Raw genomic sequence first — 16868 nt, forward strand, 5'->3', positions numbered from 1 at the left:
TACTGTGTGCAGATCCAGAGCAGTTTAGAATCTTCTTCTGGGAACAGATAAACTCAAAACAATCTCTTGCTTGGCAGGTCTCAGAAAATAGGTACTGTGCAAAATAAGGGAATTTATGTTTCATTTGCTGTCCATGGGTTGGTGTAAGAACATAAGAGCTTGCTGAATCAGACCAATGGCCCACTTAGTGCAGTAACCTGTTTCCAGTGGTGAACCAGGTGCCTATGAGAAGCCTGCAAGCTGAACCTGAACACAAGAGCTCTTCCCATACCTGTGATTCCCAGCGACTGCCCTAAAGAGTCACACTATCTCAGACAGTGGAGGCAGAGTGCAGCCATTGTGGCTAGTAGCCATTTGATAGCCTTTTCCTCCATGAATTTTTCTAATCCTCTCTTAAAGCCATCCAAGTTGGTGGCCATCATTGCCTCCCAGTAGGAGTTCCATAGTTTAACTATGCATCAGTACTTTCCATGGCGTGTCCTGAATCTTCCATCCAATCTTCATTGGATAGCTCCAAGTTCTGGTATTGCAGAAGGAGATAAACTTCTACCCACTTTCTCCAAACGGTCCGCAACTTTTTCCACCTCTTATTCAACTTTTGTCTAAACTGAAAAGCCCCAAATGTTGTAAGCCTAGAGGAGTTGCTCTGTTCCCTTGACAATTTTGCTTCTTTGAAATCCTTTTCCAGCTCTACAATATTATTTTTGAGGTGAGGCTACCAAAACTGTACAGCATTCCAAGTGTGGTCACACCATAGATGCGTTTAATGGCATTATGTTATTTGCAGTGTTATTTTCAATCCCTTTCCTAATGGACCCCTAGCATGGAATTCAGCTTTTTCACACTGGATCAAAATCTTCTTTGAGCTATCCACTACGACCCTACATCTTCTTCCTGGTCAGTTACCATTAGTTTGTTTACACTGAATTGCATTTACCATTTTACTGCCCATTCACCCAGTTTGGAGAGATCCTTTTGGAGCTCTTCACAATCTTTTAGTTTTAACCGCTTTTAGCAATTTGGTATCATCAGCAAATGTGGCCACCTCACTGCTCACTGCTAACTCTACACCATGTATGAACAAATTAAAAAGCACAGGTGCCAATAAGAACCCTTGGGGAACTCTACTTTCTGACTCCCTCCATCGGGAGAATTGTCTATTTATTTCTGCTCTGATTCCTATTTCTTAACCAGTTACTGATCTACAAGAGGACCTCTCTTATTCCATGTCTCCTAAGCTTATTCAGGATCCTTTGGTGACCATTAGACAAGCATCTCCATTCCACTGGCTGGAAGTGACCAAACATGGCAACCCTTTACAACAAGGATAAAAAGGTAATACAGTACACAGGCGACTCTCAACTTACAGATTACATTCTGGGGATAGTGTGTATAGTCAAAACACATTGGGTTCTGTGATGGGTGGGATTGTCAAAGTCTTTTTCCCCTGGACACCTGCCCCCCTTTATTTTAAATTGCGTAAAGCTGAATGTGCAAGTTGTGAGTTACCGTAACTTAGGACATAAACACCTGTATTTGCACAAACAAATCCAAATACTTTTCTCCATGTCAAAGAAACCTACAGGGTACTTGGTTAATTTTACAGCAGTTTCTATTATATAGTCATTGGATCCAAAACGGATTGGATTCCCCAAGCTGACCTCCAAATAGGTGAATAGCCAATACTTATTTGACACGTTTCTACCTCGCCTTTAAGACAAGACAGCTTCCAACAGAACAAGTCAAACACAAAAATCGACAAACGTAAAATAAAAAGGTGGTTGAGACCTCTGGTCATACTGTTCCATGCCACATGTCCTACAACCTTTATTCAAAAAGCAAGGTGACCCTGCCAAAGTACAAAGGTTACACAGAAAACAGGGTTGTCTGGGGGCCCCGATTACCCTAGAACACTGTGCAAAGTCCCAACAGGTTTTATTTACTCAGTCTAATCTCTCACAGCAAACAAGCCCAGTCAGCTGATTTGTCACAAACACTCCATTCTGGTACTCTTGATGTTCTCACCTTGGCCTGGAATGCAGCCATTTGCTCCGTTTTTGCCAAGGTCAATAGGAAAAAAAAGATTACTTCAAGAAGTCGTGCTACTTTACAAAGAACAGGATATAAGTAATAATTTCATAATAATCTTTACCAGACAAGTTAAGTGTGATGGCCAGCTTCAGTAGATGGGTAGAGGTTCAATTCTCCACAACAGAACCTATCATTCTCTTTTGCTGAGAATTGGGTATTGTGCAGGAAAAAGACAGCCAGCATGGGCTACTGTAGCAAGAATTGTGCTCTCTCTCAAAGTGATCAGGGCTGCAGAGAATGGGGAAAGGCTTTTCTTTCAGCTTGGGTCAGCTACTAAATGTGGTGTTTAGCCACTTGTCAAAATGTGGACGGAGCATCATTCCTTTCAAGGCCAGGTGGAAGGCCACAGTGCCACCTTAAAACTTGTTTCAATGGCCCTTCAGTTGACTCTTCCTTTGGCTGAGAAGTAGGACTTGAGTAGTAGCTGGTCTCCCCAAGGCAAACAGGAGAGAACCCAAGAATATTTTTTTAGGCTCCACCATCCCTGCTTGTCTTTTCTTTCATCACTGCCTGTGGAGCTCTTAAGGAACTCCACCCCCCAAAAAACTTGCCTCCCTAACCAAGACAGGTATATAATTGAGAGTTCTGCATTAAAATAGACTTCAGTGTGATCTTGCACCATTACTATTAGTGGAATGACCACTCCAACAGAAAGCTCAGTTTCCTGAATGGTAGTTCAGCCTTGTGGTTCTTTGATTTCCTTCTTCTACAGAGCTCAGAATGGTATTTTAGCCCCACAGCATCCATATAAAATGGAGCTGGGCTGAAAGAGGGTAATTTACCCAAAGTGTCATGGAAACTTACAGGGAATTGAAGATGCAACAGCCAAGGGTATCCAAGCACACAGCTTAAGGCACTCTTGTCTTCTTCAAAATGGGCAGCAATTACAAAACCGAAGACAAACACAAAGTTGCTATCACAGAAGCAGCTAACAGAAAAAGCTGTACTGACTTCATACAATCCAAAAAGATTAACGTGGGACCCAACACAACACCAGCAGTAACAGAAAACACGGAACAGATGCTTTTCCATTATAGAATTTATTTAAAGGGGATGATAATTACTCAGTTACTGGCAGAGGCTCCTCTAATACATTTAAAACAAGTGGGTTCCTGCTTTCTTGGACATTATTTACATACAAGGGCACAAGAATTTGCTGTCCAATAGGAATTAATTCCTGCTTAGATCTAAAAAGACAAGGGACTTGATAGAGCAGCAGTGGTTGTTTGGGAATGTACAGCTGGAGGCTGCTTTTACCATCGAAGGCAGCCCAAAAAGGCCTCCTGATTCAAGGCCACATGACAGTGAGGGAGGTCAGGTGAGAAGGGCCCAAAATCCTCTGTCACTGACTGCCAAATTCAGAATTAAACCTCTGTCCATATCGCCATTCACTCCAAAGTAAATCATATGTGGTGGTTGCTGTGACCCCTGTATTTTGTGAGCACTCTGTTATTAGGGAGGCTAATAAGAAAAGGGAAGCCAAACTGGCAATTAAGTGATCTATTTCTGGAAAGCAGAGTTCATGCTCACCACAGTGAGAAGGATAAAAAGCAAAAAAAAAAAAAAAAAAAAAAAAACCATACACACTGGAAGGATCTTTTACAATATACTGTTCAATTATCACCTATGTACATTGCACCAGTACCTATTAATCCGATGATGGCACAATCTCTGTGATGTAGGCAGAATTCTCCTCAGTAAAGTACAATTAAAATCCCACATCTACTCCTATGGAGCATCCAGAAGCACAGTTAACATCACTGGCTACTAAATTGGCTTTTAAATAAGTCTTTTAAAATAGAGCAACACTTCTTTCGTGGGATAAAGAGTCCCCATTTAAAACAGTAGCATCAAGGAAGAGTCATGATTTCCCCCCTCCATCATGTTGATGGTCCCATAGTCTTAAGGTCAGAAGTAAGGTCAGATTCCTGCCTATTCAACTGCTGGGCAGGAGCTAAGCTTGCTTTGTTTCCTGTGAAAGGAAAGGAGAGTCCTGTGCACAAAAACACCCAGAAAAAAAGAAATGATGGTAGGGAAAGAATTATAAGAAATTCTTCTGGCAGTTTCAGGAACCCAAGGATGACATACTGCCACCCCTACATAATTGGCACCAACCTACTGAAAGAAATGTTTCCTTAGTGACCAGGTCTACTCCTCAGTGAGTCACTAAAGCAATTATATGTGGGGGGTTATTTCATGTTCTGTTCCTGTATACTGTTGCTTGCTCAGCATTGCTGTTCAACCATGGCAACAAGGTGTGCAATTTCCCAAGGACTACCTCTGAATATCCAGCGACAAAGGAGCTTGCATGGATGCTCCTTCCATACAAGCCCCACTGAAATGAACAGAGATTGAATAGCGGCCCTTGATAAGAATGCACCCAAAGATCAGTATGTTTACAAAACCACGGGCCTTTCCAAAGTTTTGCAGATCCTACTTATAGTCTTTAGTCCCTTAATTCCAGGAGCACAATCTCATAATATTCATGTAGGACAGGATTACTGGATAGAAACAAACAGCACAAGAGTCACATTTCCCAGCCACTTGTTGGATCTTCCAATGCATTATGTAACAGATAACTTCCACCCTCCCAAATTAAGAAGTATTGTTGAATTCCTGGCAAGTTCCTCTCCAGTTGCTATTGATTGGCTGCCTCACAAGCATCTATCCAGTCACTGTAAACATCCACTGGTTCTGAAAGATCTTTAGGGTGAAATGTCAAGGAAGAATCTACCATGAGTGCCCCCCCACATTAAAAAAATACTATTGGTTTTGGGTGTGTATATTTTTCAAAAACACTGCTAAATCTTGCAAGTGATTTCTTCTATGAACCACAGTTAAGCTGGTACAAGAGTGGAAGTCTAGCTGGTTTTAAGTATCTGTGGTGGTGGGGTATTTCAGTTGATTAACCACTTTGGCAAGGCTATGTCTGATCAATTTTGATGCTAACTCTCTATTTCCAGGTCTTTATGCAGGGTAAGATAAAACATGTCAAGGCCAAAACCAAGCAGAAAGCATTACACCCTAGGTTACGAATTACTGACATGAAAAAGTAGGAGCCAAGTCTATATGGGGGAAGAGAATAAAATATTATAAAACTGAATTGACGTTCAAAGGATACAAGTTATAGGAGTCTGAAATTCTTCCAGACACACGGTACAGGATATCACACCCGTATTTCGAGCCCTGTCCCTGAAACACAAAAAAACATATTATGGCTGAAAAATACCCGTATGTGAGAAAGTGTAAGCCAGAAAAGAGGAAAAAGATGGTACATTCATATGACTTTGGGTATGGAATATTGTTTAACGTGCAGTGAACAGAAGGCACAAACATCCCTACAGCCATCTCAGTTAGAGGCATAGCAAAATAAGAAGTGCCCTTCACAAATCTTTCCCTACAGAATGGATGGGGAACCTCTGGCCCAAGAGCCAATCTTAAGCCACCACAAGGCTCCAATCTGGCTCACAAACCATGTTACCCAAACCATGCCCACTTGTGAATCATTCTGATGGAAAGGGCTTTCCAACCCTGCTTTGCCTGGGGAAGTAGGACACACAGCCAATGCCTGCGGAAAGCAGGAGTGAGCTCCCTCGGCATCAGCTAATGTGTGGAGAGTTCAATTCTGCTTGGGGACTTGGGGAAACCTAAGGCCGGATCAAGGCCAGCACAAGAAGCATAAATATTCCATTTTCACCAACCTGCATTAGTACTAAAATCATTTCAATGCCAACAATGAAGGAAAGCAAACAAGGACGAATTTGGAAGAGGTACTTCGAAATGAAGAAATGTTGGCCTCTGCACTTAAAATCTGATATGCTTAGTGGGGAATAAAATAATGCACTCTTCATACATTTCTCTTTTTATTTAATCATTTTTTTGCCCACCATCTGAAACTTCAGAAAGGACTTTCTTGGTAGCTGCTCCCACAATTTTGAACTCCTTGCTAATAGGAGGCCCAGTTAGCCTCACCTCTGGGTTTTTTTTACCTGCTTTTTGTTTTTTCCTTTTCCTTTGTTATTATATTTATTAGTTAGCTGCCTTGATCACCTTTTCATGGAAATACAGGATACAGATACAACCAAGGAATAATGGATATTTTTTATGTGCACTTGAGAATTCTCCAACTCCTTGAAATATATCAATTACTTGTTCTTCTGAATGCGTCGGTCTTGTTCTGTTAGGTTTCTTTTAAAAAACCCTTTAGTTTTTGTCACTCTCTCTTAACACCTTTGAATTCTGCCACAAACACTTTCTTCATACACCCTTGAATAGAGGGGAGGGGTGGCAAAGGAGCCTGAGTCTTCTTATTGTATTTTGGCTCTGGAGGCATTGTTTGTGACACTGTGTACAATGTAATACATGGAAGATGAGCAGATTGAACTACCAGGAAAGTGCTGGCCTACCAGCTATTTTTCCTTTATTCCCTTCCCAGTTCTAATAAAGTCTCTGTTCCCAGCTAAAAAGAAATGTCCTCCTGCATGCCTGTTTTCTGAACCTGCACATGTCTGCACCCTATTAAGCTTCAGTTTGCTGCACAACATTAATCCACACTCTTCTTTTTTTACATAACTTACATTTTAACATCGCACGATTTCTCATGGTTACAGAAGGGGCAAGTAAATTGGGTCTCAAGTGTCCCAGTCATCTTCTTCTTGGGTGGAGGCTTCCGCTTTGACTTCCTACGGCCCATTTTTGCCTACAGCATGCAAAGCAAGGAGAAACAAATGTGAAGGGGGGTGGAGGCAGGAGAAGAAGCTTCAGCAAAAGTCCTTTTCATGTCATTCCCCAACGTGGTGCCCTCCAGATGCTTCAACTGCAACATCCACCACCCCCAATCATCAGTCAGTCTAGCCGGGACTGACGGGAGCTACAGACCAACAACCTCTGGAGGGCAGCAGGTTGAGGAAGGTGAAGGCGGTTGTAGAAGATTAAGTAGTGCTTAAAATATTCAGAAAGCTGTTGCACCAACAAGATCAGTGATCACTTTGGAGGATTAGGGTTGCCCATGTTCAGAAAACTGCAGCCAAGGGAGCAGAGCCAATGACTGGCAGTTCCACTGACTAGGAGGGAAGAGTACGTGGTGGCCAGCATGAAGGAACCTGACTGCGTATGGTGACTCAGGGGCAGAGCAGAGCCAATAACAGGAGTAATCCAAGAATCATGCAAAACAAAAAGCCCCTATGGTTTGGTTATATCAGCATGCTCAGTAGCTAGAGCATGAGACACTTAATCTCAAGGTCATGGGTTCAAGACCAACATTGGACAAAAGATTCCTGCATTGCAGGGGGTTGGACTAGATGACCCTTGTGAACCCTCCCAACTCTCCAATTCTATGAGATTTCATTCCTTTCTCCTGCCAACCATACTGGGTGACCCAGAAACACTGACCACATGAGGGGGCTTTCCTTGACTGCCCCCCCCAATTCACCTCACCCCATAACCAAGGGAGCAAAAACAGGACTGACTACAGAAGGGTGCCCAGCAATGAACTCCATGCGCGTGCATGTGCGCACACACACATACTGTATATATGTCTGTGTGTATATATATAGTTTTAATTCTATTGCTGTTTAATTGTTTTTTAATGATTGCTTTTTTTCCTGTAAGCCCCCTTGAGTTCCTGGTCAGGGGGGAAAGGTGGGGTATAAATACATATAAAACTGGGGTATAAATAACTATAACGCCACTCTGAAAAGGCACCTATAACCTGCTCTCCCCCCCCCCCCCAAGTTCCTTTGAACAGCCACCTCAGCCTGAAAAGAACAGCAAAGGGCTGTTATAAAGTGCGAAGGGCTGCTTACAATGTTTGAAATCAGCACGGCGCCAGGCACATTTTGCACCTGGCTTTTGAGCACTAGCAACCAAGTGAAGTTGCCTGGGATGGCGCCTGAACATCTCCACCATCGGGAGCTGCATGCCTAGGGACACTTGGATCCGAACTGTTTCCACACACTGGTACCCCGTCCTGGGGAATGCTTATTTTATCTGCACTACGGGAATGAACTTCTGGAACCGAAATGCTTTTCCTTTTTCTGCACAGCCTGAGCAGGGGCAGTTACCACTGCCGGGGGGGGGGGGGAGAGGTTGGTATAAGTAAGCCAATAAGTATGTGGCCTGTCCCTGCATTGAGCGGCTTTTCTTCTTTTAAGTTCTCAAAGCTCTCAGTCTAGCTCAAGGTGGTCCTCTGAACTATCACATAAAATAAAGACTTCAGCCTTGTTCCCAAATGGCAACTAGACATTCCTTTCCAGCAACTATAACCTTGGTTTAAGGCCATGGTTCCCAATGTGGGGCAATTTGATTTTTAAGAGGGGCAATCTGATTTTTAATGGGGGGCAATTCGAGAATGTGTTATTAACAGTGAATATCCTTTTAAGCTTCTTCCACGTGAATATGAGTTCACTTTTTGAAAAACAAGAATTATATGTCACAAGCAGGGGAGGCATCAGAATTTGAGAGATGCTTAGGCGAGGCAATGCCAAGAAAAGGTTGGGAATGAAATTAAAAAATTAAGGTCTTATATGTATAATAAATGTTCATAAATGTACCAAGCCAACACGTAAATATATAAACCACATGTCTGAAGCAGCACAGGAAAACAGCCCTGGAACCATTTTGGCTCCCAGACTGACCAAATGTTTTCTCTGCAAGGTCAAAGGAAAATGGAAAAGATTCCCCATTGTCTTTTCATTCACAAAACCTATCTAAAGGGTATATCTGTGTATGAATAGGGCGAGCCTGTGACCTGGCTCAAGAACTAAGTATTTATCATTACAAAAGAATAGCCAGGCTCCCCAGGGTATCCAACAAGTAAGCATTAACAGGTAACCTGCCACACATGAGATAAACAATGACAGGAGGTAAACAACGTACTCAGATTTCTCTTGAGCTACACCCCTTCTGTGATGTAAGCATGATGTTTCTGGGGGTGGTCTTGGACTCCAAGGCAGGCAATTTAAAATGTCTATATATGGGTGGACACACTTTTGTTCTGGGTCCTCCTCCTTCTCCTGCATGTGAGGGGAGCACCCTGTTCCAACAGTTCAATAAAGATCAGGTTTACTAGATGCTTTGCTTCTCAATATTCTCTGGTTGGCCTCTGTTATTTTCTCCGACAGATGGAGAACCTGCAAAGGACTCTAAAAGGGCTCTTGTGTCCCCCATAAGGGCAGATTTCCGTTTATTACAGAAACCACTGGTCTAAGGTGCTCTTTGGCGCCTAGTTTATCCACCCCAGTTTCGAAAGCTGGTCTGCTTCCTGAGCATCTCTCCGAAGTGAGCCAGGGTCCAGCTGGGGCCAAGGGCCCAGCACGTTTTGCCCGCTTAGTGGGGCGGGCGACTCTCGTCACGGAGCTCCGCAGAGGAGTTCAAGGCGAGGACCGAGATAAGCGGCGTCCGGGCGGCCAACCGGCCGCGCTTGTCCCCGCTGGTGCGGCGCGGTGCTCCTCTTCCCTCCCGCGCTCCCCTCGAGGGCCCAGAAGCAGCTCCGCTTCCGGAGCCGACGCCGACTCGAAGCTCACTACACCGGAGGCCGGCCCGAAACCTTCCCTTTCCCCCCTTACCTGGGGTCGGTTCAAGGCCTCGTTTCTAACGAAGTTCCACAAGGCCTCGTTTCTAACGGAGACCAGCACTTCCGGCGCGCCACCCGGAAGGGAAACGCGACGCTTCCCGCCTCCCCCCGGGTTCAGGGAGGGCAGGTTGAGGAAGGCGTAGAGATAATAAAAAGTGTAGAGTCGCCCGACGCGGCTACATGATTTGGAAGACGGGAGGTCGCGCCTTTCGGGAAAGCCTGCGGGGGGGGGGGGGGAGGAAAGGAGGGAGGAAGGAAAGGAAGATTCAGTGATTTTAGCCCTGTTTGGTTGAGGAGGCGAGTGGGGAAGAAAAAGGAAAACAGAAACAGAAAACAGGCGCACCGTATATCTGGTTGCAGCAAAAGATCATAGTGCACAACAGCAGACAGCAGCCTTCTGCTCCGTCCCAGGCAAGGCAGGTTGTGGTGTTTTGTTTTGTTTTTAAAATTATAAACTGGAAAAAAATCCAAAAAACACATTTCCCACACAAAATAAGAGCAGCGTTAGAAAGCACAGGAACTCCTGCGTTAGCTGGTTTTTTTGGGGGAGGGGGTCTATGCTCCGCAATCACACAGCTATGCTAAAACCCAAGATCTCCCTTCCTCCACCAGGTGATTTCTGTGGACAGCTCTAACTTCCGCCCTAGAGGATATTTTTATTAAAACAAAACAGAACCCGCCATTTTACCGCATGATCTGTCAGTCTACCTACACTTGTATATCTCTGTGTTTATTCCTAACCACACATTAGCCAAGCCGACCGACAAAAGCACCCGGATGTATTATGAATGAAACGTCAGAACTGCTTCTGTTCATTCAAACCGACAAAGGCCCGTCTCCAGCACCTCGTTCTACTGGCAACCAGGCGGATGCCTGAACAATCGCGCGACGCAGCAACTCTTAAGCAACGAGGCTGCAACCCTATGCACACCCTTAGCGAGAACTCGAAAAATTATTTATTTATATATTTATTTTCCACCCTTTTCCCTGGCAGGGACTCAAGGCATTTTACAGCTAAGAACAGCTAAGAACAGGAAAATAATAATAATAATTAAAAACAAACATTAGTAGAATTAAAATCATATACACATATAAAATCTGTTTAAAGCATACAAATAATTACAATAAAAGCAGCAGGGCACCAGCCCTTTCATTAAAAGCAGCCGGTTCCCCAAAAAAAGACTGTTGGAACAAGAAGATGGTCATTTGCTGGTGGAAGCACAATAAGGAGGGTGTCAGTCTGGCTTCTCTGGGGAGGGAGTACCAGAGTCTGGGAGCAGCCACCACCAAGAAGGTCCTGTCCTGTGTCCTCACCAAGCATACCTATGAGGGTGGCAGGACTGAGAGAAGGGCCTCTCCTGACGGTCTCAGAACCCAGGCAGGCTCATATGAGGGAATCCCGTATCTTATGATTCCAAGCTGGATCTTGGATCAACTTGTTCTCTTTCTTCCTTTTGGCATGTTCTTTTATTCTTCCCTGGCTGCTTCAGCCCAAAATCTCATTTTCTCATCACTACCTGTAGCTACCCATTACAAAAATAAACTTTTACACTCAGCCATCGCCTGGAAATGACCCACCTGCATTCTTCTGGCCCTTAACCTGAAAACTCCCCCAAAGCACTCAGAATTTACCATTCAAACTACCATTGTCCCCTGAGAAACCTTTTTCTAAGGCAAGTGGCTCTAGTTACAGTCTGTACTAGTTCCCCCTTCAGATAAATCTAAACTCTTTTGAACTTAGTCTGTTGTTAGTGTGCTGTTTACTGGTGGTGTTTTCCTGAATAAGCTAATTTCCTCTTTGGTGCAGTAACTTTTACTTTTGATTTATCTGCTGTCCTTGTTAACCCTCACATGCCAGATTCTGGAGTGTGTTCAGGTCTCAAGTATGGAAATATTTCTTTTAAAGGGGTTGTTTCAGGGCTGCATGTGAAAACTGAAGGCTTGCCTGTATACTTCTTAACAATATTTTACCTGTGAACAAACCTCTTTAGCAGCCTTCCCCCTGCTCCATCTGTGGAACGCTCTCCCCAGAGAGGATTGCCTGGTGCCAACATTTTCATCTTTTCAGCTCCAGGCAAAGACATTCTCATTCTCCCAGATATCCTGCGTTGATATTGTCTTTTTCTGATAGTACTTGATCGTTTCTGGGTACAGAAGGCTTTTCCTATTTTGTCACTCAAGTCTGTGTTCACATCACATTTACTTTGCTTCTGCTGTGATTTTACTCTACATTCCATAATTTAGAAGCACATTTAGCACATATGGCCAACCTAGTTGAATGGGATCCAGCAGGGCTCATCTTATATTCAGATGTGAAGCTGGTTTGGGGGTTATTTGATGGTTGTTGTTGTTTGCAGGTGGTGTTGAAGAAAGGGGTTATTTTCCTCCACAATCCATAATTTAGGAGGTATGGATGGAATTTTTAACCACTACATGATATGTAATACGACAAATTTTAAAAATCTGCATCAGAGGTTATTGGGGGGCACTTAGAAATGGGGTGTTCTACCCTGCAAAGCAATAGTTAGGGTTTTTGGCCTCCTGGGGGATTTTTTTACTGTCACATCTTGCAGCCATTTTGGAAAGTGTCCCACACGCTCCATCTGGGCTCCCAGCTGACTTGCAAACTTTCACATGCATATGGCACCCACTAGCAATTTATAGCTGGTAACTTCAAGTAAAATACTTGGGCCACATGGTTCTAATCTCCTGCACTAATGACTAAGATTCAGAGTTTTCACCTGAGGGATTCCTGGTTTTTATCACACACACTTCGCCTCTGTGCTAGACCAGTGTTGTAAACAAAATCTGCCCTTACAGTGGTACCTCAGGTTACATACGCTTCAGGTTACATACGCTTCAGGTTAAAGACTCCGCTAATCCAGAAATAGTGCTTCAGGTTAAGAACTTTGCTTCAGGATGAGAACAGAAATCGTGCAGTGGTGGTGCGGCGGCAGCAGGAGGCCCCATTAGCTAAAGTGGTGCTTCATGTTAAGAACAGTTTCAGGTTAAGAACGGACCTCCGGAATGAATTAAGTACTTAACCCGAGGTACCACTGTATTCCCTTATGGGGAACACAAGAGCCCTTATAGATTCCTTTGTAGGTTCTCCATCGGTAGGAGGAAATAACAGAGGCCAACCAGAGAATATTGAGAAGCAAAGCATCTAGTAAGCCTGATCTTTATTGATCTGTTGCAACAGGGTGCTCCTCCCACATGCAAGAGAGAGGAGGAGGACCCAGAACAAAGGTGTGCCCACCCTTATATAGACTTTTAGAATTGCCCACCCTCCAACTCCAGACCACCCCCAGAAACATCATGCATACATCACAGAAGGGGTGTAGCCCAGGACCACGTCCCCCAATGCATCATACATAAATCACAGGGGGAGGTCTAAAACAGAATCCTGAGTGTGTTGTTTATCTCCTGTCTAGCAGGTTAAAAAGGTAAAGGTACCCCTGCCCGTACGGGCCAGTCTTGACAGACTCTAGGGTTGTGCGCTCATCTCACTCTAGGCCGGGAGCCAGCGCTGTCCGCAGACACTTCCGGGTCACGTGGCCAGCGTGACGAAGCTACTCTGGCGAGCCAGAGCCGCACACGGAAACGCCGTTTACCTTCCCGCTAGTAAGCGGTCCCTATTTATCTACTTGCACCTGGGGGTGCTTTCGAACTGCTAGGTTGGCAGGCGCTGGGACCAAGCAATGGGAGCGCACCCCGCCGCGGGGATTCGAACCGCCAACCATGTGATCGGCAAGTCCTAGGCGCTGAGGTTTTACCCCCAGCGTCCCTGTCTAGCAGGTTACCTGCTTGCATTATCTAGGTTTTGGCCACTCTTTTGTTATTATAACTACTTAATTCCTGACTCCAGGTCACAGGCTCACCCTATTCACACCTTAAATGTACCCTTAAGGCAGGATTGGTGAGCACAGAGACAATGGGGAGGTTTTTTCAGTTTTATTCCCTCCTTGCAGAGAAAGATTTGGTCAGTTTGGGAGAGTCAAAATGGTTTCAGGACTGTCTTCCTGAGCTGCTTCAGACATGTGGTTTATATATTTATGTACGTGTTTGCTTGGTACATTTATGAACATTTATTATATATATAAGACCTTAAAATTCTTATTACACCAGCCACTGTCTCGTTTGTTTCCAGTTGCCATCCCAAAGACTCACACCGCTTACAAGTTTTTGAGGAAGGCTCCCAGCACTGCTGGGAAAACCAAAATGGGAACTATACTGGCCCCACACTTAAGCTTATATCCTTATTGTGTCATCTTTCATATGCAAGCTTAAAACAAATTTCCCAATGACACAGTAACTTGAGACAGGGAATGAAGAACTTTATGACTCAACGTTTGCACTTCTCTAGTGAAGAGAAGCCAGCTCCAGAGAGATAACATCTTATTTCTTCCTTTTTGGTATCTCTTGAGAGTAGCCAGAAACTTAAAAACAAGTTTACAAGTGCTGCAGAATTGAAGTCATAGAACCAATGTGCTGTAGTTGTTAAGAGTATCAGACGAGTCCCAGATTCAAATCCCCATGAAGCTGACTGGGTGACCCTTGGTCTCTCTGGGTCAATTCTACAGGGTTGTTGTGGGGAGAAAATGGGGAGGAGAGAAACTGAGCTCTTTGAACGAAGAGGCGGGATAAAAATGCTGTAAATAATTATTAGGTCAGGCAGAATATAAAGCCATGGTGTTATGTCCTCTCCTAAAAGCCGGCAGTTGTCACCCAACCTTTACAAAGGACTTTATGGGTTGTGGTAGAGCTTTGAATGCAGAAGGCTCCCTGTTCAAGACCTGGTGTTTCCAAGTACGGGTGGGAATGTCCCCCATCTGATACCCTGGAGAGTCGCTGTCAAGTGGTGTAGACATGGAGCAATGGTCTGACTCAGTATAAAGCAGCTTCATGTGTTCCTGCACATCTTCAGCTCTTCAGATTTAATGGTCAATAACTTGCAACTCTAAAGGGGCAATATTTATTGCCTCTTAGGACAAGCTTAGAGGGACGCGGATGGCGCTGTGGTCTAAACCACTGAGCCTAGGGCTTGCTGATCAGAAGGTCGGCAGTTCAAATCCCCGCGACGGGGTGAGCTCCTGTTGTTCGGTCCCTGCTCCTGCCAACCTAGCAGTTCGAAAGCATGCCAAAAAGTGCAAGTAGATAAGTAGGTACCGCTCCGGCGGGAAGGTAAACGGTGTTTCTGTGCGCTGCTCTGGTTTGCCAGAAGCAGCTTAGTCATGTCTGCAGACAAACGCTGGCTCCCTCGGCCAGTAAAGCGAGATGAGCGCCGCAACCCCAGAGTTGTCCACAACTGGACTTAACAGTCAGGGGTCCCTTTACCTTTACTTAGGACATGCTTGCTTCAGAAGAAATGCAACCACCTTTTAGCAGATGAGCAGCTGACCTTGTGGAACAGCCTTTGCAATGCAGATACGACGTTTGGGCCAGTGTGGCTGGGGGCAATCTCACCATTAGCTTATGGAGGCACCAGGATCTGTTTGGATTCTTTTAAGTCCTCCCCTGCCCTCACCTATCTTTATAAACTGCAAAAATCATCACTCCCTCTTTTTCAATGACAGCTATGTGCTTAATCTCTCTGACTCTTTTTGAACCTGAAAAACAGCAGTCATTGTGTTGTAGTGGTTAAGAGCCATAGACTCGTAATCTGGGGAACCGGGTTCGCGTCTCCGCTCCTCCACATGTAGCTGCTGGGTGACCTTGGGCTAGTCACACTTCTCTGAAGTCTCTCAGCCCCACTCACCCCACAGAGTGTTTGTTGTGGGGGGGGGGGTAAGGGAAAGGAGAATGTTAGCCGCTTTGAGACTCTTTCGGGTAGTGATAAAGCGGGATATCAAATCCAAAGTCTTCTTCTTCTTCTTCAAGATTGACAGTTTTATTGTGTTTATGTCACACATACATAATATTCATATTTTAAGGTGCCACAGAACGGGGGGGGGGGGGGTTGCTGTAGCAAAATAACGTGTCTCCCCCTTTTGGAATTTGTTTATGTTAATTTGTGAATTAGGTCCTGTGTCTAACAAGCCTGGTTCTGTCTGGAATGTCTTGATAAATATGAAAGCTGAATGTTCATGAATGGAGAAAAATATATCCTCCTCATGAAGAAGAAATGAAGCTGTTAGTCTACTGTGTGCCAGAAATGAAAACCTTCAGGTTTTTTAAGTCTGTTTAAACTCAATATTTAAAAGGCCAAATTACGACCTGTTCATTCCCCCACCTGCACTGCAGCTATTGTCTCTTGGCAACAGTATTTGGCTTAAATGTAAAATAACAGTTTTCCTTTTGGTTTATGTCCTTGGAAACAGAAAGGGTAGACATGGTTTATATAAAAGCAGAGATAAAGGAATGAGGGAGAAAGGCCTAACTCCCTGTTGTGAGGGAAAATGTCTGGCAGCCATTGACGTTTCCCTGGTTATGTCTAGTAAAAGAAATGTGATGATGTGGCACCACATTTCTTTTATTATATGTTAGCAGTGAAATATTAGGTCATGGTACCTCACCCCATGAAGGGACACGGGTGGCGCTGTGGGTTAAACCACAGAGCCTAGGACTTGCCGATCAGAAGGTCGGTGGTTCGAATCCCTGCGACAAGATGAGCTCCCGTTGCTCGGTCCCTGCTCGTGCCCACCTAACAGTTCGAAAGCACATCAAAGTGCAAGCAGATAAATAGGTACCGCTCCGGCGGGAAGGTAAACGGCATTTCCGTGCGCTGCTCTGGTTCGCTAGAAGCGGCTTAGTCCTGCTGGCCACATGTCCCAGAAGCTGTACGCCGGCTCCCTCAGCCAATAAAGTGAGATGAGCACAGCAGCCCCAGAGTTGGTCACGACTGGACCTAATGGTCAGGGGTCCCTTTACCTTTACTTCACCCCATGCATGTTTTGTATTCCATTCACATACTCCATTCATCTTGTATATACCACCATATTTTAAAACTGAAATAACCTTCCCCTGCTACTGCTGCCCCCAAAACATCTGCTGCCCGAGGCAGTTGCCTCACTTTGCCTAATGGTAGGGCTGGCCCTGAGAGTCCTGGTTTCTCTGTGAAAGGATATTGTGGGGGGCATCTGTTTTCCAGTAGATATGGAATTAACAACTTTGAGGGTTTTTTTTAAAAAAACAACAACTTAGGCACGCAAACTGTTCTTCACAAAGGCCCTACTGAAATTCAGTTTGGTGGGGGGAAAGCCAG

The 16868-nt window shown here is 44.6% G+C and overlaps 1 protein-coding gene across 1 annotated transcript; it reads right to left on the bottom strand.

The window, feature by feature from the left end:
* Nucleotides 1-3115: 3115 nt before the first annotated feature.
* Nucleotides 3116-9806, bottom strand: ELOF1 (elongation factor 1). Its single transcript, XM_028711686.2, has 4 exons — nucleotides 9657-9806; nucleotides 6669-6790; nucleotides 5213-5283; nucleotides 3116-4794 (listed from the first exon to the last, which is right to left on the bottom strand). Exons 2-4 carry the CDS (start codon nucleotides 6782-6784, stop codon nucleotides 4730-4732), a joined length of 252 nt encoding a protein of 83 aa, XP_028567519.1. The 5' UTR covers nucleotides 6785-6790; nucleotides 9657-9806; the 3' UTR covers nucleotides 3116-4729.
* Between the last annotated feature and the right edge of the window lie 7062 nt (nucleotides 9807-16868).

This window comes from Podarcis muralis, chromosome 17 (assembly GCF_964188315.1).
Source record: "Podarcis muralis chromosome 17, rPodMur119.hap1.1, whole genome shotgun sequence".
Classification (NCBI taxonomy): Eukaryota; Metazoa; Chordata; class Lepidosauria; order Squamata; family Lacertidae; genus Podarcis; species Podarcis muralis.